General features: G+C 39.2%; 2 protein-coding genes and 3 non-coding genes across 9 annotated transcripts; 4 read left to right on the top strand and 1 right to left on the bottom strand.

Moving 5' to 3' along the window:
• Positions 1–31: 31 nt before the first annotated feature.
• On the top strand, positions 32–14,638 carry wdfy2 (WD repeat and FYVE domain containing 2). 4 transcript variants are annotated; one of them, XM_026295254.1, is made up of 12 exons: positions 32–327; positions 1,895–1,962; positions 3,959–4,032; positions 5,217–5,271; positions 6,594–6,744; positions 7,985–8,097; positions 8,931–9,057; positions 9,252–9,357; positions 10,031–10,132; positions 11,089–11,219; positions 11,311–11,410; positions 12,249–14,638. In XM_026295254.1, the coding sequence occupies exons 1-12, from the start codon at positions 191–193 to the stop codon at positions 12,276–12,278; spliced, it is 1,194 nt and encodes a 397-aa protein (XP_026151039.1). In that variant the 5' UTR covers positions 32–190; the 3' UTR covers positions 12,279–14,638. The 4 variants fall into 4 exon arrangements, with proteins under 4 accessions (XP_026151039.1, XP_026151038.1, XP_026151040.1 ...); XM_026295253.1 differs by having other exon boundaries at positions 11,311–11,419; XM_026295255.1 differs by lacking the exon at positions 32–327 and having other exon boundaries at positions 3,989–4,032; positions 11,311–11,419.
• A 461-nt stretch (positions 14,639–15,099) lies between these two features.
• Positions 15,100–18,763, bottom strand: dhrs12 (dehydrogenase/reductase (SDR family) member 12). Of its 2 annotated transcripts, none has more exons than XR_003294952.2 (10): positions 18,507–18,762; positions 17,701–17,834; positions 17,499–17,581; positions 17,162–17,254; positions 16,988–17,069; positions 16,780–16,841; positions 16,557–16,661; positions 16,384–16,474; positions 15,699–15,997; positions 15,100–15,589 (listed from the first exon to the last, which is right to left on the bottom strand). XR_003294952.2 is itself a non-coding variant. In XM_026295258.1 (10 exons), exons 1-10 carry the CDS (start codon positions 18,560–18,562, stop codon positions 15,477–15,479), a joined length of 957 nt encoding a protein of 318 aa, XP_026151043.1. In that variant the 5' UTR covers positions 18,563–18,763; the 3' UTR covers positions 15,370–15,476. The 2 variants fall into 2 exon arrangements, 1 of the variants encoding a protein (XP_026151043.1); XM_026295258.1 differs by having other exon boundaries at positions 15,370–15,589; positions 15,860–15,997; positions 18,507–18,763.
• A 135-nt stretch (positions 18,764–18,898) lies between these two features.
• Positions 18,899–19,005, top strand: trnal-caa (transfer RNA leucine (anticodon CAA)). The gene is made up of 2 exons: positions 18,899–18,936; positions 18,960–19,005. It is a non-coding gene; the product is annotated as a tRNA-Leu (tRNA).
• A 750-nt stretch (positions 19,006–19,755) lies between these two features.
• On the top strand, positions 19,756–19,866 carry trnal-caa (transfer RNA leucine (anticodon CAA)). Its single transcript has 2 exons — positions 19,756–19,793; positions 19,821–19,866. It is a non-coding gene; the product is annotated as a tRNA-Leu (tRNA).
• A 429-nt stretch (positions 19,867–20,295) lies between these two features.
• On the top strand, positions 20,296–20,414 carry LOC113124088 (5S ribosomal RNA). The gene has a single exon (XR_003294996.1). It is a non-coding gene; the product is annotated as a 5S ribosomal RNA (ribosomal RNA).
• The last annotated feature ends 6,220 nt before the right edge of the window (positions 20,415–26,634 follow it).

The following is a 26,634-nucleotide window of genomic DNA, read 5'->3' as shown; positions in this document are numbered from 1 at the left end:
ACAGGAAGTCTTATTTTGTTGAGCGGGATGGTTTACGTCTGGCTGTAGGCTGGAGTGAGTGTGCGGCCGCCGTCACAACACCGTGTGCTGCTTGCTTGACAGCCCTTAACCGAGGTTCTACTATCGGACCGGGGTGGGTTATGTTTCCCGGCGCCAGAACCGTAGACGGAGGTTTGTGCACCACTAATCTATGGCGGCCGAAATCCAGCCCCAACCGCAGGCTCGGAAGCCATGTCTGCTGAGCACAATCGAGGGTTTCCAGGAGGTTGTGAGCACCGCGGTCATCATCCCCAAAGAAGACGGCGTTATCAGCGTGTCTGAGGACAGGTGAGCTGTGAGCTAGACCCCAAATTAACCTCAAAACCCCCCGTGAACAAACCTCAGCTGCCCTGTTTGTCCACCAACGACCCGTCATATTATCGCTAGTTAGCTAAACATTGAACGGTCTAACGGTTAATTCAGAGCAGGTCAACGGTTTATGCTTACACAAGAAAATACTGTCGGACATTGCTATAAAATGTCAGCTGACATAGTAATTTGAACGCATTAAATGCTAGTTGGACTATTTTACCGTTTTAAGACTCATAGAAATGTGTTTTAGCAAATTGAACCGCTGGCTAGGATCGTTTTAGTGGTGGCTAACGTTACCCACAATGAACCTTTTCAGAAGAAAACATTGTGCAGTTTGGGTTGTAGTTACCTGTGTGGGGCATATTAATACATGAAAGATTAGTCAGTTAAACATGTTTCTGCACTCATCCTTCCAGTTTTTTCACCTGTCTGTGTCTGTGTGTGTGTGTGTGTGTGTGTGTCTGTGTCTGTGTGTGTCTGTGTGTGTGTGTGTATCTTTGGTTGCCAGGAGTGTTTACCCAGTCTGTAAGTGCCTGGAGGTGGTTGTGCATCCCTTAACCTCACAGCTAATGTAGCCATTACACCTAGGATTTATATTATATTAAGTTATGTTTAATCATTAATGTTGTGTAACTACGATGTTTGATCAGGACTGTCTCCTGGAATAGTTCAGTGAGGAATCTATTCAGAAAATGAATTATGGGGAAAATCTTGTCAGTAACACACAGCTTCTTAGCGACCTGAAAAATGGGGAATAGTGGCTTGTGAACAGGGATGTACATACATTTTAATATGTATGAACCTTTAGATAATCATTATATTTTAAAGGATGTTTGAAATGATTTCAGTGTTTAATTTTAAGCCACTCATACTATATGTACAATTGAATGTGTAGTATGATGATTTCATCACTATTAAATTTCATTCACAAGCTAATGTTACCTTAATGAGAACAGTGACTCTGAACAATTGTTGTCATCTAGGATTCAGTGTCATAAAAGACAATGTTTGCTCACATATGTATCTGGGATAAACAGGCTGGGCATCCTTTTGGCATAGTGTGTGGATTCTCCCAAAGCTCTCTGAGAGTGGGAGCTGCTGGTGTCATCACTTTGCATGTCAGTAAGCATTGGACTGCATGTCCTGGCACATCAGCATAAAAAAGCTTGAGAACAGATTAATGCCCTTGTTAATGGCAGTTAGACCAGAAATATTTTAATATTCATATTTTTGTACTTGTTTGGTTCTAACTCGTATAAATATTTTTAGTTCTGTAACAGTCGCCACAGGAAATTTTGGTTCCTGCCTGCTGTTGTTTTACGGTGATTATTCTCAATGTGACAGTAACAAATTAGGAGTTGATGTGCACCCAGGGAACGTAAAGTTGGGTATATTTACTCTTTTACCTTCTTGGTGTTAATTGAAGAAAACTTAAAAATTAGCCTGCTTTTTTCCCCACAGTCCTGAGTGACTGGAAAATGGTAGACATTAACAGTTTAATGTTTCCCATTAAAAATTAAAGTTTTATGGCATCACTCCACAGGACGATCCGGGTATGGCTAAAAAGAGACAGCGGTCAGTACTGGCCCAGTGTCCACCACACAATGTCATGTAAGTATTCTTGCTTTTTTTGTATTTCTCTCTATAATCAAATAAATCATGAATACATGATTATGTAATCTTTGATCAGCAAGGTAGTCCAAATAACATGGAGGCCCACTCATTCCTGTTATTCTTCATTCCTTCTCTGGGTTTGCTTTCATTCTGTGTGAGCGTCTCTCCTCATTACAGCAATTATGATTCATGCAAACACTTCTCAGGGTGATACGATCCGAGTTTACGTACTCATGAAATTAGACTGTCTGAGCCCCTGTAGATACATTCACTCTGCTCTCTACAGTACTGCAGTGCTGCATAACTCTGACACCGTTTGTCCTTGTTTCCCTCCAGTTGTGCAACTGAAGGAAATCCTTTGCTACTATCAGCAAGATCCGTAGCTTATAATAGCTGTACTAGAGGTTGCGTATGTTAAACATCTTAGTTTACTGATAGAAAAATGGAAGAAATGAGCAAAATATCATTTTGGGGGATATTTACAAATAAAGCAATTCATTATTTTAATTTTAGAAATATCAAAATAAAAATGTAACAAAATGTAGGTATTCTTTGGCAGGTATAGGTTTTTCTTGCATAAAGTTATCTGTACGTTGAGGAGTTGTCTCATCACATTTGTTTCATGATTTTTTTTTCCTTTCTGGAAACTTTCAGAGGGGGTGAAATTCCAGGGCCACATTTATTTATTTATTTTTTTTCATTTAAACCTCAGCCAGCACCTTCAGGAAATTGCAACAGCACTGTTATCCAAAACAGGTCAGCAGTCTTAAACGTCTAAATTATCTTCAGTACATTTCAGCAGAAACTAATAGATTTGTTTTCCCACTGAACATCCCAAAACCCCAAAATATTAGTCAACAAGGCCATGTCCAGGGAGGCTGTGTGTGGTCCCTTAAAGATATATTTTATTTTGACCATCTATTGTCACAGGACCATTAAGCTGCTTGGAGGTGGTCTTGTACCTTATACCTTGACCATACATGGCAAATATTTTCTTGCTTATCTCCCCTGAAAATGTTCTTCTTTTGTTTCTTTTATTCATGTTTGGTGAAAATAGGAATACCAACAACACACTAGAGGCTTTTCCCTGTTTAACGAGGCAGACTGACCAGTGTATTTAAAGTCTTAAAGGCAATAATCTGCTTAAAATGTCACTACAACCACTTTTTTATTACCACTTTTTATTTTTGTTCAAGCCATTTTAGATGATCTTTGTAGAATAAACAAGAATTGAGTTCTTTTAATGGCTTCTTTGTTTTATTTCATGGCCAAACCAGACCAAACCAATGGCTTGCACTAATGAACAATGCATTTCAGGAAGAACAGAACTTTATTTTAGTGAGGTGTAAAGATGCAAGCACTTTCTGTTGTTTAAATAACTACCTATGAGAGATCTAGATTTTTAATCTTTATGTCACGTGTTATATCAGCAGATACTGTTTATTGTTATCTGACATTTTCAAAAAGTCAAATATTGCCATTGGTATTTGTGCCTCAAAACTTCAACATTGGTGAGACTTCTCATTACTAAGATTATTCCTTTTTAAAGTATACTTTGGGATGTGGTTACCAAATAATAATGTCAGAGCCAAGGTCTGCTTACAAGCTTTTTTTTTTTTTTTTTTTTTTTGAGCTTTCAATCGCATTTTATTGCAAAATTTATCCCAGAGCTCGAAAAAGCTAGTAGGTTGATCTGAAAATGATATTGGAACTGTTTCCGAAGACAAGCATGAACTTAACACTCAAATATCATAGTATATTAAAATTCTTTAATCGACATTGGGTTTCAAAAACTTGTGAAGATAATAATTCTGAGACATGTATGGCAGCAGACCAGAAACCAGTGACAATGAAATTACCATAACAATTCAGATTTACTGTATACTGTATTTAAGTAATAGCAACCTTGACTGGAACATTTCTCCAGAATAATAACATGCACACACTCATACAGAGTACTCATCAATATATTTGTATTTCTGTGTTTCTCCAGCATCATGCTCTTGCATGTCCTTTAATCCAGAGACCAGGAGGCTGTCGGTGGGGATGGATACTGGAAGTATCTGTGTAAGTCCAGCCACCAACCTGCCCCCTCCAAACACACACCTCTGGCCTATTTCCTCTCCTCACTCAACTGAGGAGAGTTTGCTTTTCACACTGTTTTGGAACATGCCATCCCAGTAGGTTGTATTGCTGGTATCTTTTTTACAGAAAGCTCTTTTGATAATTGTCAGCTGCCTTTTCATACAACCAATGCATTGTAACAGTTTTGTACCTGTACCCAGACAGTTTTGTTGGGTCACTGTGAGCTACCTCTAAGTTGTTCCTCTGAATATTCATTCCAAAGGATGAATCTTAATTTTTTTCCTAAAATACAATTTCCATGGATTTATTAAGAAGAATCTTGCTTTTTAAAGGGTGAAACCATGTGAATTTTATGATCCAGTGACCTTTTCTTTAGCTCCACCCTTTTTATTCCTGAAGCTATAAAACAGCCATATAACAAATATGTAGCTCTCAACACTGCAGCCTCTTGTGGCTGCTAGTAAGACGTCCAACTGGTGTTTTTGATTGTTGAAGTAGTGTGAACCTTTGACAAACAACTCACATGTCAAAGTACAGGCCAGCCTATTCCAGGATGCAGCAGTTTTTTACTCTGCAGTTGTTTTTGTTGTTGTTGTTTGCAGAATTTTCCAGTGGGATTTGTATGTGTGTAGCAAGTCAGACCCAACACTAAGTCAGGCAGTTTTAAACAGCTTATATCTGAAAACAACCTTAAAACTGTTGAAACTAATAAATGTTTTATTATGGGTGGTGACCTCACAGGAAATCACATTGTCAGACCGAGAGTAGTTCTTCCTTTTGCTAGCCTGTGCAGGACTGCAGCTTTTTTAATTCAGTCATTTGCATTTACAGTTTTAGAAAATGAATGTAACTTTTTCCAGTAACTCTCAAATGCTTATATATTCTATATCATATGCATGCAACACCACATGTAATTAGCAAACATAACACTGTTTAAATAGCATACCTTTTAAAACATGCATAATAGAATTAAAAAAAATTCTAATTTGTGCACACAAGAACTTTCAGACACATCTCTGGTGTCTCATTTTAAACACTAGTTAGAAATATTAATTTGTTGCTATAAACTTAAAAAATACAATACAGAAATATAAATTACTATTGATAGATTAACTTGGAAATCAGTTAGTCAGTTTCAACATTTATCTGTCTTTCATGTCTTTCAGGAGTTCATCCTATCTGAGGACTACAATAAGATGACCCCAGCACGCACCTACCACGGTGAGATGTGTGTGTGCCTAGAAAATAAACACCAATGCACCATTTGTGGTTTGTTTTTAATTAGTTTAGCAGTTTTTTCACTTTACTTCACACATGTTGATATGAAAAACCCCAAACTAACAAGTAAAATGAGTAAGTGTTGTTATTGATCTGAGAGTGCCAGAACAAGTACATGTGTGAGGCCTCAGAGCCTTTGTGTGTAGGATTTGAAAATGCCTGATTTTGATGACTCCTAGGGGTGGGAAATAAGAGACAAACTGGGCTTAACTAGAATAGAATAAAAAATAATATCTATCTTTGATTCTGACACTGAGATGCAAACCTGCAGACGCCCCTTAATGCATTGATATTGAGTCTTTAATTGTATCTTTAAAATATGACTGGCGTCTTCCTTGACTTTCATAATGTTTATTCAAACTTCAAGATTCAAAGAGTTTGTCATATGCACAGTAAGGAAAGCATGTTTCCATGTTCAATGAAATTCTTTCTTTGCTGTCCACTGTGATTGCCAATTACAAGTACAAGGTATAAACTAGATAAATACTAAGTATACGCACTATGTATCTGTGGAGTAACAGTAATGGAAAATTAACAGTAACAGATGTGCAAATTAAACCTTAATGATATTAATAGCAGCAGTAACATTATTAAATGTACAAATTGTTGAAGCAATTCAGCCAGTCTGCGTCCACTGGCTACCTATTTAAAAGTCTGATTGCTAAGGGGAAGAAAGAGTTCCTTAACCTTATCACTTTGAAATCTTATTTCTACTATTTTGCATTTCTCAGCAGTCTCTAGACCATAATATTTGTTATTGTGCTATGCATCATTACCCAGTCATCTTCTAGACAACTCACTGCTAATAAAGTCTGTTTAGCTCTGTGGATTTGTAATTCCTGGGGATGCCTGAAGTATGTTTGCTTCCTGTGGTTTTCATAATTTACTTCTTTCAGTTGTACCTGCTCAAAATATTATATTTTTTAGAAATAAATACAACTTTTATTCTGAGTTTACATAGAAGGCTTGGAAAAAGGATCTGTGATATTCACAGATGACCTTTCATATGTGCTCCTCTGATCTTATGTGAAGCACTTTGCCACATGTTGTGCCACGTGCAGCTGTGTACTTAAAAACTTAAAATATCTCTGCACTAGTGTCAAACAACTTCCTCTTTGCTGATAGAACCATGTTGTGCTGTTGTTTGCAGCACATTATGTTGTTTATACACTATCCTACCCAAGATTTCTAGGCAGACATAAGATCTGTCATTGTGAATTAGCAGCTAATGTGTTGTATTTGTGTGTGTATTTGTGTGCCTGCAGCCCACCAGGGCAGAGTGACAGTTGTGCTGTTTGTATTGGAGATGGAGTGGCTTCTTAGCACTGGCCAGGACAAAAACTTCACCTGGCATTGCTCTGAGAGCGGCCAGCAACTGGGGACGTATCGTACCACTGCCTGGGTTTCTGGACTACAGTATCCTTTATTGCCCCTACTCTCAGCTCTCCTGGTCTGTTTGTTGTCTTGATTTGCAGGCCTCTTGGCTCTTAGAGGGTACTTAATGAACCTGACAGCTAAGCTTCCTGCTAAATGGAGTAGATTGGATGTACCCGAGTGGGAAGTGAAGAGCCATCTTTGGTGCGCTTGAAAACCTCTGCCTGTTATTATCACAACTCAGTCTATTTTAAGGACATAGCAACATAAGGATAGGGAAGTTGAGATTAACTTCCATTTGGTTGTTACTGATGGGAAGGACATCAGTCATGCTGTTGTCAAGGAAATGGAGTGAGTAGGTTTTTGTAAGGCTGAGAGTGCTCATCAGAGACACAGATCTATACCAGTGAGTCTGCCACCAGGTTAGACTGCTGCTCTCCTGCTAGCCTCGACATGCTAACCTGTCAGGTTAGCATGACAAGAAAACCTGCAGGGCAGGCTGTCCTGCAGGGTGTAGCACTATTTCACATGACATGGAAAAAATGCAAATCAGAGTTGAAGGAAAGTGAGGCATTTGGAAACAGCAAACAAAGGTTTTCATGCTACTATAGGAAAGTTGCAAACATTTATCTTTATCTCAGATAATTCAAAGAGCAGAATGACTTGATTTTCCAATCAAGCAAACGTTTGTGTAAAAACCAAAGTTAAGATGCAAACATACCCTGTTATGATTCAGTTTTATTATTAGTGCAGAGGCAGAGTCTGATGCTTTTAGTATCTAACATTCTGTCAACATTTCTAACGGCAATTCATGGAGACAAGGAAAGAAATGCAAGTTCTCTCAGATTTCCAGGGAAATAAAGACATTTGGAAACTCAAATTCCAGTAATTAGACTTCTGTTTTTTAAGATTAGTCAGCATAACCACATTAGTCCTGCCTTGTGCAGTGATTCTTTTGCTCTTCTACAACACAAACAATGTTGTAATGATTTTGGTCTGTAGTGACTTAACCGGGTCAGTGGAGGACTCTGACTAAATAATCAGTGAAAGACCTAAGAGTCACTGACTGATGAGCTCACACTCTAATTCCTTTTCTGCTTTGACTCACATCTTACATTTTATAGTCCATGATGGATGTTTTTACAATTTACAGCTCAGTTGTTCCACTGGAGTTTGTTCAGTTTGTGTTTTGGTCCAGGAAAAGGTAAAAACATGGGTTAATGCATCAGTAGTTTTTCAGCAAGACACACTGTCTTTGTCTTTGACTTTAATATTAACCCAGGTTCGATGTGGAGACCAGACATGCCTTTGTAGGGGATCAGTCTGGTCAGGTGACCATCCTGAAGCTGGAGCAGGACAGCTGCAGCCTGGTCACCACCTTTAAAGGACATACAGGTACAATGACTGTGCTGCTTTTCTCTGTTCTATAAGATTACACTTGGAATATCTTTGGGTTTTGAACAGATGATTGGAAAAAAAAACACCTGAATTATGCTGAATTTTTTTTTTTTTTTCAGAATGCAATATTTGCTACTTTGCCTTATAGCTACACTCAGATCATTTCTGCTTCCTGCTCTCTTTTCCTAAATTCATGACTAGTACAAATATTCATTTGTGAAAATGAACAAGTGTCTTTGCCTTGTGTGCCTCATTGGCTGCTTAACCGAAGGAAAACCACTGATATTTTTTAAATGTTTTTGGTAATTGCTGTGTTATGTCTTTGCAAAACTGTTAGATGTGACTTCAAAAATAAGAAAACAAAGTAAATATCCAACAGTAGAGCAAGTACTTGTTTTTAGAGAAAAGCAGGGAATAGCTTTTGTCAAGACAAAGGGGAATAAAGGAAGTGAAAAATTAAGTCTTTATGCCCAAGTTATTTCTTTAATAGTGAGTGGACCTCAGTAGCTATATTAAATTCAAATAACAGTTGATGCTAGATTGCTTTGGTCAGTCTCTTTTGTCTGCAGATTTACTGAGGTCTGAGTCCCTGATGGTCTTTATGTTAAAGAAAATCCTTCATGGCAGCCAGTGCAGAATCTGCTTCCACATAAGAAGTCCTGGAATTGTCTTTTCAGTGACTAAAATAGGAGCTTAAAGCTTGATTCTCTGAGTTGACGGATAAAGAACCTTAGCTGAGTTCAAGGTCATTAACAAAAACTGTCTGTTGCTCACCCACTTTGGTTCACCCACTTGTTTGCTCTTTGTGTGTGGGTTGTGCTTTGTCTTAGGTAATGTGACGGCGCTGTGTTGGGACCCGGTCCAGAGGGTGCTGTTTTCTGGCAGCTCAGATCATTCCATCATCATGTGGGACATCGGAGGACGCAAAGGCACCGCCATCGAGCTGCAAGGACACAAGTAAGAATCACAAACATCAGTGTCTAAATGTTTCTGTTAAGCAATTATTCAGCTGAAAAGTAATAATAATAATCTTTAGAATCAACCACAAATACATTAAATATGCAGCTATCGTGTCTGAATATACAGTAACCTATATAAAACCCTGACTTGCTGGGACTCTATATTCTCTGCTGCGTGTGTGTTTCCTACAGTGACAAGATTCAGGGCTTGTGTTATGCCTCACACACTCGCCAGCTCATCTCTTGCAGCTCAGATGGAGGAATTGTCATCTGGAATATGGACGTAACACGACAAGAGGTGAGAGAGAGAAGACTGATGAAGTGAACGATCAACCCAACACACAAACACACATCTACACTGTGAAGAAGATACTGAAAATGTGTTTTGTTCTGTGTGTTTTCACGCCTGTTTATATGTGCACATCATGTGACACAGATCGGTGGTGGATAAACTGCTGGTGTTTGCTCTCCATCCTACCCTGGAAGAAATTGCCTCAAGAAATCCATGAAAGGTTACTGGATTAGCAGAATATTCTCTGAGAAAAGAGGTCTAGGCTCAGCCTTTAGCACTGTGTCCACTCCCCCTGTGCTCTGCCAGTCTTCACACAGCCAGTTAGGACACGGCTGTTTCTTTATTTACCCAGAGTCACTTTCATTCTGCTTCATTCTGTTGTACTTCAGTCTTGATTTCACCCAAATTTTATCTTCAAAGTCACTGGTTTTGGTGATGCTGTCGTGGCTCAGGGCAAAGGTTAAAATATTGTATTTCATAAATATTATTTATTATGGAAATCTGTCTGTATGGGTCTGCAGCAAATAAAACATTTTGGTAATGACTTTAACTTGTCAGGATAACCCAGATTCCACCATCCACACTCATTAGTCTACAGAAAAGCAACAGTCTTATCAGAATAACTTTTTCACAAGAGACAAAATATAAAAAATGTGTTGCTGATGTTTTTTTTGAACAGACTCCAGAGTGGCTGGACAGTGACTCCTGTCAGAAGTGCGAGCAGCCTTTCTTCTGGAATTTCAAGCAGATGTGGGACAGTAAGAAGATCGGCCTGCGACAGGTACAGTGCCATACAGTCCCATTTTGAATCTTCTTTAACTCATTTCACTTATACATTATATAAAAAAGCAATAATAATAACTTTGTTCCGCAGTCTAGATGTTGGTGATTCACCTGAGGCAGATTCAGTCACCAACCACACCCTCAGTTCATTCTAGACAGCTTTCCAGCAAACTTACACAACCCTTCACCTCTGCTAGAGTAATGACGTGCAGCGTCCTGTGGCTGCTTTACTGCCTCATTTTCAGAAACAGCTCAATATTATGGTTACTCATTTCAAGTGTGTATGTGATAGCCACAGTTCATACAATAAAAGCCATTTACTTCACAGCAATTTTCAGGAGCATTGTGTAGCAGGAATAAAACACAACACAATGCAGTGTTTCTGAAGATGAGGTAAATGTTTGTGTTTCATTTCACTTGGAAAAAATATAAACATCTTGATTGGACACAAAAAAAGCTCCAGGATTCTTGAGGACCAACAAAGTGGCACTGTAAGCATTAGGCAACCAATAACGTGGAGCGTCCATGACAATAAAATGTGGGAGGAGGTTGATGCAGTGACTTGGAATGTGGAAACATTTTTTCTGTTCTTAGAATGAGCCTTTCAAATCAGCATAGGGGGCAGGTGACATGAATCAACTCTTCAAATCAGCCTGATAGAAGTGAATCATGATTGCGTACCAGCATAAAGGCTCCACAACATACAAATCATGTCTGATCAGTTTGGTTTTAAATCTTATCTTTATTTTCAATTGATGTGATTTTGCTAAAAGTAATTTCTGTGTGTTTATTAGTTGTTTGCTGCAGGCGACTCAAATAACTAAGTTTAGAACTTAAACTTGACTCTGGACTTAAATTCCAAGATTTGAGAGTTACCTCTGACTCACGCCTGGGACGAAATGAGAGATGATACTAATTAAAGCTGACTTTCTGAACTCCTCCTGTTTTCCTCAGCACCACTGTAGAAAGTGTGGCCAGGCCGTGTGCGGCAAATGTTCATCCAAACGCTCCACCATCCCCCTCATGGGCTTCGAGTTTGAAGTGCGCGTGTGTGACAGCTGCCATGAGTCCATCACTGACGAGGAGTGAGTAACAATCGGCCTCTGTTGTCGTCATATACTGACCCTTTGTGTGCTCAGACAGTGTAATAACCAGCGTTCCCTTTGTGTCTTCCAGTCGAGCGCCCACCGCCACCTTCCACGACAGCAAGCACAGCATTGTTTACATGCACTATGAGCCCACCGCTGGAAACCTGCTCACCTCAGGCACCGACAAGGTTATCAAGGTGTGGGTGGGAACAATATGTGTGTTGTATTCACCAAGAAGATTGAGGCTTTTCTTTCTTTGTTTGTTTGTTTCTTTTTTTCTTTATTTTCTGTTGGTCTGGTCCCTGCTCTGGACACTTGTTGACAGAGTTTCTTGAAAAGGAACAAATAATTAGTTTGGGGTAGTTCCAGGGACCTTTGGTGGATTTCTCAACACACAAATAATTAATAATTTTTAAAAAATTAAAAAAAAAACTTCTCTACATTCACTCCTCCAATAGTGAACATTTAATTAATATTATTTCATTGTATTAAAGTTCTTTTTGTGAAACCATCACTTTGTGCCGAGTCCATTAAGACCCATATTTGCTGCTCTGACGGTACAGGTGAAGCACATGTTTTTCAGGATGAGTTAAAGACCAAAGACTGATTTACAGTTGGAAGATAATGTCCTGCTGTGTTGGCTGAATGTATAAACAAGTAGTTTAATACATTGTCACATCTTGGCGAGACACATTGTATACCAGCCTATTTTGTGGTTCACCCACTTCTTCCATAATATTTGTGTTTGGCACATTATGTATTGTTTAAATAGTTTAGAAACTAATTTAATCACGTGTCTCGGCCTGCTACCTAAGAGAATGGCATAATTAAGGTTTTGCCAAGTAGAAATAATTGCCAGACAGACACACTCTACCTTCTTTTTTACAGTTGTTTATCATGCCAGTATCATTTCTCACCTGTCTGAACTTTAGAACGCATTAACAGAAATGTAGTCTTTAATCGCTATGTCATGAGTGTTGTCTCTTTTTGAGCAGCAAACTGATTATGTCTTCTGTTTATCTGCAGCTGTGGGACATGACTCCTGTAGTGTCCTGAAGTCTGGCACTCAGCAGGAATGTCTGATCAGCAAACTGTGAGGGTTTAACAGTGGTAGTCGCACTTGGAAGAGAAAGAGAGAAGCATATCCAACAGTATCGATGTCATCTGGATAATATTTAACAGTTATTCAACAACAAGCAGTGGCGACAGCATGTTCACAGTGAGGACTCTGTCGCCCACCAAAGCCTGGGAACAGGACAGGCCTAAGTTGACACAAGGCTATAGACCTCTGGTTGTGTTTGTTTGTGTGAAGGGAGCTGGTAGGTGGGGGATCTGTGTGTGTGTTTATGTATATGGGTATGTGAGAAATGTTGAGGCATTTGACTTTGTATTTAGACCTGACTTTATTTTCATGGTTTCCTTGCTACATTTCATTATGTGGGCACTGTCAGAACCCAACTTTACATTTTTTAGATGTGAAGCACTTCATGGAACTAGATCATAACTAATTACTGTCAAACCAGATTTACACCTGCCAACCTGTGCCACCTATGGGAAAGTCAAATAACAGCAGCATCAGTTTAGAACCTCACGAGACCATGACAGTAATAACTGACACGCTGTCTGAAGGTGTTTCAGCTGTTTTCTGTAATGTTGTATATAATTCTTTTTTATTTTATTTTCATTTATACTTAACCACCAGTTTGTTAAATTGTCCTTGAAGCCTATGTTTTATTAGGTGGGTTTTTCCACACAAAAACCTCTGTGGAAAGTTTTAACACTTGACTGAAGTGGAAAATCAATGCAAGCAAAATGTGACGAAGTGCAATGGAAACAGATTTAGTGAACGTACATGAATCATGTGATTTAGACGTCCACAGAAGGAACGAAAAATGACAGAGAGAAATTAACACATGAAACAAACAGAATTCACATATTTTCATCATGTTTTCTGCATGTTTTGGTAGTGATCTTGTGTTTGACTGGAAAATTGGTGACACCTGTTGTTTAAAACACTACACCCACTTACTGTCTGGAAAAAATGTTTATAGATAAAATAGCACCAAATGTAGGTGGCACAAGTTGGACTGTAAGTCTGAAACGAATGGAGATCAAGCTAATATCAACTAATCCTGGTTTCAGGTGCCTTACATCATTCACCCAGTGTGGTTCTGTTATAGTGTTCAAGGGGAAAATAAACATCTATCTAAATATAGCTAATATACTTTATAACTTCATGGGCATAAGTATATGTCAGCAACGCAACATCAGTGAAACTGCTCATTTAAGTCTGAATGTTACCAAATTATGTGAACCCATCACTCAATTCTTTATTTAGGCTGCTGAACCTCACATCAACCGACAGTGGCGTTGCCCTCTTGAGGCAGGATAGGGGCATGTTTTCACCGTACACTCATTCTGTTCATCTAAATTTAGATCAGAGTTGTGTACATTCACAAATGTACAAAAAAGAGCAGTATGGGCCATGTAATTTTATTTCTACAGTGGTTCAGGCATTTGACTGCTGGTCCATAATTTCAGATTTATACTCTAAAATCCAAAAAAGCCTATAGAGTGGGGCCTTTTTAGTGTAGCATCATAAAGCTGCAGTGTCATGCTAGAACAAGCAGACATGTACTATATCTGTGACACCATTATATTCGTTTAGATCGTTACAATGGACAGTGACAGGCCTGCGCACTATCATGATAGAGTAAGTTTCTGTCATCAGTGGAACTCTTTTGAGATTATTTATTTTAGTCTTAAGTGTGGTTGAAATATTTCTGACATACAAATGTACATATCATCAAGCCAACCAGTGGCAGCACCAAGTACCAGGATCAAAAGGAAACTAATGATCATGGTTTGCTTTGATTTTGTTCTTGTTGTTACTATCTATATAAGTCACAATACTGTATGATGACTTTTTTATGTCAATGCACTGGAATCAAGATATCGAAATATGTCACAAATGGCTGCTGTGAAAAGGAAATGTGACTGTTTTGTGATTATTATGTCTGTGCTTTAATGATCAGATGGCAACTAAGCTGAATTCTTCAAACCAGGCTGAAGGTGTTTGATATTTAGGTTGAAAATAAGATTATGTGAAACGTTTTATTCAACAGTAGACAAATGTAAAATTGTAGGCCTCGTTGCTAAAGAGAGCCACTCATAAAGGTACACTTACAGCAGCTGTTTACTCATGTATGTGAACCTGTGGGTATCAAGACTTTAAAGGACCATACCACTGATTCAACTCTTTAACTGGTCTAGAGTCAGTTTTAGGTGTTTGGATTTATTTTTCCAGTGTTTCCAAGAAGCTGTTGGTTTTCTGCTGGTTGACTGTCACTGAGAAATGAATGTAAATACAGTGGCTGCCTGGATTAGTAGTAAAAGAAGAAAAAGGTGTGATTTAATGGCCAGAATGTTGGCTGGTGTCACTGGTGTTGTCCTTTAAAAGTAAAATCCCACACTGTGCAAAACTATTAGATAATCAACACTTAATCTGCTAAAACAAACCTATTTATTTCATCTGAGGCCAGTGGTGTCTTTCTGTTTCAGGAAGGAAAATAGACAATGTTGTGTGTTTCAGAGTGTCCATTAAAGTAAGTGTGTATATAAATGTTATATTAAAAGAGCAGGTGTTTACCTGTTTGACCACATTTGAGTCAGACTTCTATGAGATCAAATGCATTAATGTTTTGTCTTTTAAGAGTCTGTCTGAAAGTTGGTTACTAGATCAGGAAAATAGAACACTGAAGTTATCATGCTGAGTTATTACGCTGCAGTGACCTTTTCAGATTTGCTTTGTCCAAGATCTTAAAGATGTTCAGTTCTGGGAAAATGGCAAATCTTCACTTGTTAGGAGTTGAAGGCAGCTGATATTTGGTGTTTTTACTTCAGATTTATTTAATGTCAAAGTTTCTCTCAGGGAATTTTCTTAAACTAGTTATCAGCTTAACTTATTTACCCATGTGATCAGCTAATACATTTTCAGAATTATACCAAGCTGTCTTTAAGATTTAATTAATTGTACTTTATATTTTTGTGAAATTTGACTTCACAGATAAATGTTCAGCAGTGACAGGGTCTGTGTGGGATCTACATTCCTACATGGGCTTAAAAGTAGGACCTGAACAGAGACAGATATTAATCACAAAGGTTTAATAGATTTCATAACACACTGTAAAGAAATTATTACAAATACATTTTTATTTTGATCTATGTTTCTCCTCACAGGCTTTTGCAGAGGTATTATGGTTTGAACTTGAGGGCAAGCTCCTCCAAAGCTGCCAGAAGCTTCTCCTCGTCCTGCGGTGTGGACCTGGTGGAGGCCATTGGCAGGTGTGTTGACACTGATTTGCGATCTGGAAGAAATTTTAGGCAAATATGTGAGTTACACATAAAACTAGGATCAATGTACATTTAAAATGTTAAAAAAGTATAATTTCCATATCCACAAAGGATCAGTCTTACTGAAGTCTCCACTTGGTTCAGTGATGTGATATCAGCTCTGGAGTATTGGAGTATTTGTACAAACTATTATCGCTACTTTTACTTCAGGGCACTGAATACTATGCACACTTAATATAGTCCTCCTGCTGGCTACTGTCTGCTGAGCGAGGTTTGTTTCTGACCCTGGAAGAAGAGCCCGCTTGGCTGCTTTATGGCAGCTGGAGACACAGCGAGCCACACCAAGGTGTCGGCCCCCATGGCCTCTGTCCTCAGTCTGGACTGCATCTTAGCGTGGAATGAAGGCATGGATGACTGGACAGCTACAGAGACAAAACAAACCAGAGAAGCAACATTTTCCCTCACATGTATGCACTGTAGACCTGTAATTCCAAAATGTTAGTGACAAGTAAATACAAGGAGAAGCCACTTGGTCTTTATCACAGTACAACAAAGTACAGTAGTAAAGGTGTTTCTGCTCAGGTTCACATTTTTATCTGGGCTTAAAAGAAATTGAACCAGTACTTTAGGATGACCACCAGAGACAGTCAAAAACTGTCCACTGTGAAGTCTGTGGATTAGCCACATTAACTGAACATAATACAAATGAAATTTCTTCCATTGTACTGAAATGGAGGCTGAAATGTCATAACCTCAACAAAACAGTCTAGTCTGCTTTCACCAGCATTAATCCTTTGTGTTCTCTTACCTGGTGTGTCGGCCCAGCCGGGGTGCATGGAGGAGAAGTGGATCTCTTTGTGTTGAGCAGCCCACCGCTCCGTCAGAATCACCTGCTGCCTCTGCCACAATGAAAACATAAAAATATTCAACAAACAGGTACAAGCCACAGTAATATCTGCCCAGTGAATCAGTGTCCTTTACTTTGTTCTGTGCATAGGCCATGGTGCCGTCGAACGTCCCCTTCTCAAACTGGAGGTCTTCCACGTTCAGCCTCTGTGTGAGCATGCCGCCTGATGACACGGTCACCTGGTAAGCAGACAGGAGCAACTATATATTTCAATAAAGCATTCATTACAGTCTGCGTCTGCCTGTCCGCACAGAGATCATCTTTAAAATTGCATTTATACAATAGAATTCAACCCACCACCCTCGGGTCTTCAACCTTCTTCAGCGCAGGTATCAATGCAGTGGTGAGAATATATGTACCTGGAAACACAGGTGGGCATAAAGGTCAGTACAGTTACACCGATCTACACTATTGTAGATCACTACAGCAAAGAATCCAGACCAAAGTTTTTGTTTGCTGCAGGGTAACACTGCCACTGGAAGTATTAAAAAGTACTTTTTCTTACCGAGTGTATTTGTGGCAAAGTTCTTCTCCAAACCCTCCTCAGTTAACTCTCTCTGGTTGACCATACAACCAGCATTGTTGATCTGGTGAACATGATATTCGATTCAAATGAAACATAAAAACCCATGTGTGTGTATATTGTCAGAAGAACCAGCTCAGACCTATAGAGACGTACCAGCACATGCACAGTGTTGTTTTGGGAGAAGTTCTGGGCAAACTCCCACACTTGTCTCGCACTAGACATGTCAACAATATGCACATGAACGTTCTGCGAATAAATAGGAAAAAATGACTGTCAAACCTTTTTTCATACAGTCTGAGAATTAACAGGCTTTTGCTGCTGGTCACTTGTAATCTTGATCAATAAGAGGTATTGGTTCTTCTGTTAAGTAAGATTGTCAGTTATTCCTATCCTGATTTGTACTTTTTCTGTAAGTAATGATTACTCACATTTGTGTTTAAGCTACAGTTATTCATTGTTTGCATCAGAGCGTGCAATATGTATTTCTCACCTGATTTTTACTACGTTCCATAATTTCATCTTTGGCTGCTTCTGCTCGCCCCTTGTTTCTACAAACCATGTGAACAGTTCCACCTACAGGTGTGAAAATATCAGTGAGCAGGTCAGCAGAAAGTTGCACCACCTTAAATACTTCTCTGTCTCACAGGCAGGCAGGTGGAAAGAGAAAAGAAAAACAGTTGGTCAACACTCACCTCTGTTGGCGATTTCCTGTGCTGTGGCTTTTCCTATCCCACTGTTGGCACCTGTTATAATGAAGGACCTCCCAGTCAGGTTCACATCAAGGTCTGCTGGAGCAAAATGTTTCGCTGCAGCTTCATAGCCACTTCTGTCAGGAGCAAACAGCAGCAGAGTGAATACACCACACATACTCACAGGCCATTACTGCTATCCCATACTCTGATGTAACACAGAGGCTCCTTTTCTTTCCTGCAAACTCTGCTTTCTATCTATTCATCAAGTAGTTAAACAAGAGAAACACATCAAACATTTCTTTTCTAGGGTTAAAATATTTTCTCCAGCAGATGTATATTTTCCTTTTTGACATTATGGTGATTGTGAGGATGAGTGTCTCTTGTGTAGTAAGAAGAAAGAAAAAATTACTGACAGCATCAATTATGTGATTTGTTCCTAAAGACTACGTTTAACAAACAAGATCTGGTTTGATTAAAATTAGTGCAAGGAAATATGGATATGAGGAGTACTGCTTACTGCTTCACAAAAGTCACATTTTACTGCTTTTGAGCTTTACATGGACTCTCCAAAATATATGATTAAACATTTTAAGACTTTGACCTGCAGATACTTTATTCATACACTCGTTACAACCAGCTGTATTGTGTAATAACTGATGTTAATGAGTAACATACTCTACAACCAGAATAACCAAATATACTGTCTACATATATAACGTTACTCGCTGAAACCCGTTAATAACGTTGCTATTTAATGAGTATACGAACCGTAAAACCTACTTGACCACAGGAGCCTCTGCACTTACTTTGTATACTCCCGCAGTCCTTTGACAAACCAAACCGCATTCCTGTACATCGACATCTTCAACACAGATGTGCCCACTCAGTTCATCCGTATAGGTGTGCTGCTGAAGGAGTGGACCTATATGCAATATATTCGTTTCATAACGATGACTAGAGCTGGTTATGTATTGAGAGTTGGAGGAAGTCACGTGTACGAACACCGGAAGTAAACATCAGCTATGTAATGTATGTGTGTTACTGTCACCACTGTTAAATAACTTAATTCAACACATGGGTTTCTGAATAGCATATATAAAACAATAACAACAACAATAATAATTTTAGTAATAATATAATTCCTCTTTTTCATACTGTTAAATACTTAAACCTGTGTGATCGGCGGCACCCTGCAGTTGTCAGGATGGCCGAGTGGTCTAAGGCGCCAGACTCAAGGTAACTCCTTCCTGTGACGGGACTTCTGGTCTCCAGATGGAGGCGTGGGTTCGAATCCCACTTCTGACAATAACCTTTTAAATTGTAGTAAATATTTTGTCTCTTTGACAGGAAGTTAAACAAAGTGCTGTCAAGCCGCCGAAAAGCCAGCTGGGTAAAACGACAGACTACCCGAGGCTTCCAGAAGCTGCAGACTGACTAGGCTGCATATAGTTTCTGTCTCTAGCTTTCATAAAACAATTCATGTGAAATCTGGTGGAAATTAGCGCCACTGCACTAAACTATGATGCTGTGGTATTTCTGGTCTCCTACCTGAATTCTGTCAAACTCAAATTGAATATTTGTTTTCTTTCTTTAATTGCGTGTCATTAAATTCAACAATGGGCATGTGATGTGGGTTTTATAGTTCACTAAACATTAGCTCAATTCATTAAAACTGTCTGGGAAATTATGTTTTGTTTATTTGTAGTTTGTAGTTCTTTGCTTATAGCAGAAAAAATGGCAGTAAATTGAAAGTGTCTGAAATATCAACTTCTATCTATCTATCTATCTATCTATCTATCTATCTATCTATCTATCTATCTATCTATCCATTTATATACCTATTTGTCTTTCTCTGTTTATCCATCTCTCTGTTTATCTATCTAATAGATAGATACGTATTGCGTCACTTTATTAAGTCTTCAATAGTAATGTGAAATTGTGTGGCTTTATACGGTCTAACAATTATTTTGTGAATTTAACGTGTTAGCTTTAAAGGCTGTTTATCTCGGTACAGCAGTAGTCAAACATTGATGACTCCGGTCGTGAAGCATGATTGTCAGGATGGCCGAGCGGTCTAAGGCGCCAGACTCAAGGTGTTAAAACCTTCCGGTGAACGGGACTTCTGGTCTCCGAATGGAGGCGTGGGTTCGAATCCCACTTCTGACAATGACTTTTTCTGACACGTAAGATAAATAACCTTTAGTAATGTTTGTTTTTACTAAGAGCTGTGCAAATATCACGTACACTTTTTTATCGTCCCTTCTCGTCTTTTTGACTATTTACTTACTTACACATGTATTTATGTATTTGTTTATCGCTACGTAAGTTCGTCGTCACTTATTAACTAACATTAACTTGCTGTATTTTTCCTAAAAGTGGTTAACTTTCCACTTGCTGCCTCTGTTAGCGAACTGCATAAAAATAAAATTAGGCAATCTTTTAAATACCGTACTGAACTGCAGATCTGCCACATGTCCGATATTTAATTATTATGGGAAATAAAATTTTTCTTGCCCAGAACATTAAAAGACAGATGAAAGTGTCTACGAACATGTATGAATAAAAATAAAAGACCTGCTTGTTCTTAATGCCATCGCTTACGGCCATACCACCCTGAACACGCCCGATCTCGTTTGATCTCGGAAGCTAAGCAGGGTCGGGCCTGGTCAGTACTTGGATGGGAGACCCCCTGGGAATACCAGGTGCTGCAAGCTTTTTTTCTTCTTCCTCACATCCGTCGGAAAATGCAGATCACAGCAGCTTCTGAGAGCAAAAGGGCTGATAATTAAATCACAGTCATTGTCAGTAGTTACGTGCGTTTGTGTTTGTACATATCAGCATGAATGTGTAACATCCCTGCACATCTTACATCCAGGAGCCCCAACATCAGGCTTTATTTACACACAAAAAGAGTCTCAAACAGGCTTTGGACTTCTGTTTCTGGGTTTTGAATTATTAAACCCAGTATTTAGTTTACATGGAAATTATTTTGGTTTATCTCTGGTGAAATGTGCCTCATGGAAACATTGAGGAAAAAACAACGTACACACATGAAAATACAATTAATACCTTGAACTCCAGTTAAATTTCTAAATTGCTGCCTCTGTGTGAACTGAGGTGCAACCTTAGATTGTCTGGCTAGGACCTCCCAGGTACTCCAAAGCTCAGGACTAAAGGTGACTGTGTTTTTATTATTATAACATGTAATTGCTAGACTGGATATGTAAACCAGATATCTGTCATTCAGTTCTTCCTAACAGAGGAACTTAAAATTATGACTAAAAATTATAGATAGCAGTGTTGTTCAATTAAATGTTAAAACAACAAATGTTCCCAGAGTAATCACTAGATGGCAGTCTAATATAAGCACGGGAGGATCAAAGTTTTATGTAGCGTCTAATTATGAATTGATCTGTTTTATAGGCAAGACACTCAACAAGAGCTAACAGCTGCTTATAGGCACATGCTATTTACATTGTATGTGGACAAACAAAACATAATCCAAAAGGTGGTCCAAATTTTAGTGACTATTATGACAAAAGGCACTTGTGCTGTCATGAAGCAGCTGCTGCAGATCAATATAAATGACCTTTTAAAATAGGGCTAAAGTGGAAGCATCTCCAATAACCCGGTTGAAATATGGTATCTTCAAAGCTGCTGAAGTTATCGAGATTAATGAATACAACTTAGCCTATACCAGTGCCGAGTGGGACCCCTAGGGGGGTCATGGAGCTATTGCAGAGGGTCGCAAGGGACACTTGAGAACTGATAACATAACGTGGGGGAGCGGTTTTGAAAATATTTTGATCTAAAAACAGGGAGCCCTGCAGAAAAGTTTGGGTTTTGCTATATAGTGACACATATCACAGGAATAGTGAATAATCTTAGGGATACCAAACCACAGTGTACCAGAGGCAGGATACTAGATCATCATAGACTGTCTTCAAATATTTTACTAAAGTGTCTTTCAAAGTACTGGAAGATTCATTTTCTGACCAGAACACATTTGTTCTGTTCCCATGGGTTGTGCTCTTTGGAGGGGGCATTCCCCACTGCCCTCGAGCCCTCTCCAGCAGGCCAGCAGAGCTAGACAAACAAGACCTGGGGTCCAGTCAATTTGTCTGGACAAATGTGGGGATTTGGGGCCACAGCAAGCTATGCAGGGAGTAGTACTAATTGTTTGTGTGCCAATGGACTCCTCTCAATCCCCTGGTCTCTCAAGTCACTCTATTCACCCTGGCCTTTGTCTGGTAAGTAACTTGAACCTGACACATTGGACCAGGGAAAATGGAATTCAAGTTATTTTTTAATCCTCATTTACATTCTGTCTTTTGTAGGTTCAGTTGATTGTCTGGGGAATAAAATATGATTTTTTTTTCTAAATGTATGCTTTTTTCACTCGTCTTCATTGTTACTCTTCCAGCTCTCTGCTCTGGTAGGATGGATGAGAAGCAGATGGACTCAGGGGGCCTCAGCCCTCAGCCCTCTGGTCAACAATAAGCTGTGGCCGGGCTGCATCAGTGTAAGTGCTTGAGACAATGTGAGAAAGTGGATGGAGCCAGGCATCACCTCAGGCCCCCATCCTGTGCTCTCCTGGCATGCTGATCAGAGGATTAGTCCCGGACGCAGCGTTGAGTCAAGAGCACACTGGAGAAAGGGAAAGGCATGCAGGGAAAATGAGGTACAGGCCAGTTTCACGCGCACCCACACCTGCACAAGAAGGTGAACAGACATGCATCATAAGGACCCCACACTTGCCTGCAGCAGTGGCATCTTGTCAGTATAGGGTACTACAGTGCACACATTTGCCCACATATTATAATAATAATAATAAAATATATTGCATGTGAATACATACAGATATAAACACATACAAATACAAGGAAACGTAGATGCACAAATACATATGTACAACAGACGGAAGCACACAAATCTCTACAAATTCAATATTTGCTTACAGTATAAATGCAATTAATTCCTCTGACTCTTACAATGTTAGCAACCATTTTTAGTCTGCACACACATTGCAGTGTTTCAACCAACCATTTTTCCCTGGCCTTTATACTTGAAGTGAAATCATTGTTGGCACAGTGTACTGTAGGGCTGAATTCCAATATTCAGGCCTCATTATGACATTAACACTATTACTCAGATTTACTAACAGAAGTAAATCTGAGGGTTGTTAGACCAGGTTTAAGTGGTACAGGTCTCTGTAGCAAGTAACAGTTCAGGGCTCTGTAGTGAGGTCTTTGCCCTGCAGAAAGTCCCATAATGTCATTGTGTCCTCTTTTTTGTAAATTATTGTTAAGTAAGCAGCTATGCAGCTCACTATGTAGACATGTGAATACACATTTAAGCACATTCCTGCTAACACACGTGCTTCATCATTCCTCACAATCACAAGTGCTATAGTGTACAATATAATGACAAAATGATTTTCTACAATGCAATAATTTTTCAAAATATCCTTTTCTTTCAGGCTAAAAGTCCATTTCAGTCCACAGCCATGATTTAAGAATTTGATTGTGACGTTGTTTTCTGTAGATTACGCTCATATACATATTTATTCTTCTGAAATCCTCACAGTCGTCACTTTCTGGCAAAAATTGAAATGAGCATTCATAAATACAGGAATACACAAGCCCCTTTTTTTAATTAAAAATGACTTAGTAAAATGATCTCCTATAAAAAAATGTCTCTGCAAGACTCTCACTTTACAAAGTGTCTTAACATTAGAAACATTGACAGGAAAATATTTTCATTTTCAAAATTGCACTAACTCTTAATTGAAGTCGTTTTCAAAATGTCTTCCCAAGTTTTTGTCTTTACAGTTTTTTACATTGTCTAACTAAAATGCACTCACTTTACCGAATTTCCTTAGTTTACTGACGCTTCTCCACTGTCACAAATTTTCCTCACTTTCTAAATTTCTTTACTTTGTGGAAATCTTCTCCTTTTCCAATATGTGCTTACTCCAACACCTGAACTGGTCCTCAGAATGAGATAAATATAGGGACATACATGCACATTAACACGAGTTTCTATAAATTTTTAACAGGGTCATTAGAAATGCTCCCTCCCACAAATTGCAGCCCATTCAAGCCTTGTGTGTTTTGTGTGTTGGCTCTGCCCACTGATCAGGAAGCAGGTGGTCAGCAGAGCTCAAACTGCTCTGCCTTAACGTGAAGCAAAGAAAGTGTGGCCTCTTCCTGAGTGTACCCCAGCAGTGACCCTTCCTCTGATCATCCTCGTTCCTGACACACACACACACACACACCCACACATGCTCATTGGACACCTTGTTAAGCTCAGCAAGGGGCTGCTGCCTCTTCTAGTGCTGGTCATGGGGGGCCTTTATGTGAGTAAAAAGGGAAGCAGCAGGACAACAACACATAAAACAGAATCTGTGCTGTTGTCTTCTGCATAGTCCTGGTCCAGAAGGCAAGTCCATGTCCACACTAATGTGGATACATGTCAAAAAAGCATTGGTTTGTTATTCATTTCGGGTTTTCTTCTGCATTAAACTATCACATTAGTTCCTCACCCAGGAACATCCATCTTCAGACTTAATTTGAAAGGTCTTAATGAATGTTTGTAACTATGTGTTAAAGACAACATCCCCCTCCTCTTTCGAATTTTGTGCTCAAACTGATACTCACTATATTTGTCCGATTGACATTTATGTTTACAGTAATCTGACAACCTTTTATCTGCATTTTCCATATCTGAACATTTATAACCCTTAGGAGTCTTTGTTGCTTTACGAAGTAATGTATTTTGGATAGATTTTATGTCTGGTTTAGTAGGGGAGTTGAGTAGAAATTGATAAAATGGTGATAATATTATTTTCTTTCACATGTACAATAATATGAAATACATGTTTATATACCTGCAGAGTTAGCACAGGCCAGTTGAAGTGCCCCAAAAGCCATCCATGGAATAGCCACTGAATTACCACCTCATCTCATGTTTGACAGAGCCGCATTTTCAAGTTTACATCCATTTATGTGGATGTTACAAAAGAAGGTGGTATGGTGATTCTTTAGCAGTGTGTGTGTGTGTGTTTGCTGATTCACGGGGATGTGTTCCTGCTTTGGGAGTCACCAGTTGGGCATGCATGGCACAATATGGGCTTTAATTCAGACCAGTAGCCTGTCAAAAAAGGAGGGGACGGAGCAATTAGCCCTGTGGAGGAGAAAGAAAGAAAGAGGGAAGGACGGGAATTGTGAATTTGACACATTAAATGGTGGCCGTCATTAGCATGTGGCTGTGTAGAGTTTGAGTGTATTCACTGAATCCTTGAATGCATATTACTTCACTAAGACGGTCATGCCCCCACCTCTCCTCTCCTGGGTCTGTCCATCATCCCCATGGCCACCTTTCACTTGTAATCACCCCATTTGGCTTCCTTTTTCATTCAGTTTCTGCAGCTTTTCTGTAGCCTTCATCTTTTTATGCCGTCACGCTGACTGGAATAGAGTCCCTGGAATCTCTAAATCAAAACAAATTAAGCCAGATAATTAGGCGTAGGAACAAATGAAATGTCAGATACTAGTTAGTAAACTCGATAACAGGGTGAGATTATCTTTCCAGTACCAACTATAAATGTTTTATTAGAATGACCAGAAATGGTGACTGTTACTGAGCAGCTCCTGTAGAATTCATGAGGACACATTAAAAACTCATTTTGACTTGAATCAGACTTTCATTTTGCTGAAGACCTGACAGCGTCTGTCTGAGCTGATTTTCACTCAGCTTGTTGTCTCTGCTATATGAGCCTGGAAAAGAGCAAAGTAGCAGGCCCAGTGTGGTGCCTTTTCCTCCACTGTGCTGAGATCACCTCGTGCCAGCTTTTCCCTGTCACATTAGCGCACGGTCTACACAGAAAAGAAGTTTCTGTTCCATTCTCTTTACTCAGACAGGCACGTTGTATTTCTTTAGTGCCCGAATGTACCTTTGTAGGTAATTCTGATAAATCATGATTAACTTTAAAGACTGAATATTAGCCACCTACTGAAATAGCATTTATGCATAAATATTTTTGTCTTTGAATGTAATTGGGATGTGGAATTGAAATAATTGGCAAATAAGTTGATGCTGAAAGGAAAAGCATTTGTTATTTTTCAAGCTATCTGACATAGTATAGTATTTACAAACATAGTTTAATAGTTTAATAGATAAAAAGGTCCCAGTAACCTAATGTCTTTATTTACAGTCAACCTAAACCATGATACTTCTCTATCCTTAAAGTGCTTTTCTTGCTGAACCTAAGGCCAGACTTTAAAGTGGTTTCTGCTGTACTGTACTCACGTTTTGTGCACCTGCCATTAATCCCAACCATCTCCAGTTGAGTCCACTGCTGTTAATAAATGTAGACGTTTCCATCCATCCATCATCTATACCCACTTATTCCTATTTAGGGTCACGGGGATCTGCTGGAGCCTATCCCAGCTCTCTTTGGGTGAAAGGCAGGGGTACACCCTGGACAGGTCCCCAGTCCATCACAGGGCCACATAGAGACAAACAACCTCACACACTCACACTCACACTCACTCCTATGGGCAATTTAGAGTCACCAATCAACCTGACATACATGTTTTTGGACTGTGGGAGGAAACCAGAGTACCTGGAGAAAACCCACACAAGCACAGGGAGAACATGCAAACGCCACATAGAAAGGCCCCTGATGGGTTTCAAACCAGGAACCTTCTTGCTGTGAGGCAGCAGTGCTAACCACTAAGTTTCCACTGAACATAATTCAACAAGCAATTATGACTGTCACCACAACATAATTGGGAAAACATTTTAGTTGCACTATAAATGAATGCATTTGATGTTATTGACACCTGACTGTAACCTTTTTTTATTTTGTACCTTCCTGCTTATCTGCCTGCTACCCTGTTTTCTATTAAATACCTATTTTCTCAAGTCCTC

Source organism: Mastacembelus armatus, chromosome 21 (assembly GCF_900324485.2).
Source record: "Mastacembelus armatus chromosome 21, fMasArm1.2, whole genome shotgun sequence".
NCBI classification, from domain to species: Eukaryota; Metazoa; Chordata; class Actinopteri; order Synbranchiformes; family Mastacembelidae; genus Mastacembelus; species Mastacembelus armatus.
Note: the sequence above shows the minus strand (reverse complement) of the source record. Positions and strands in the feature narration are given on the sequence as shown.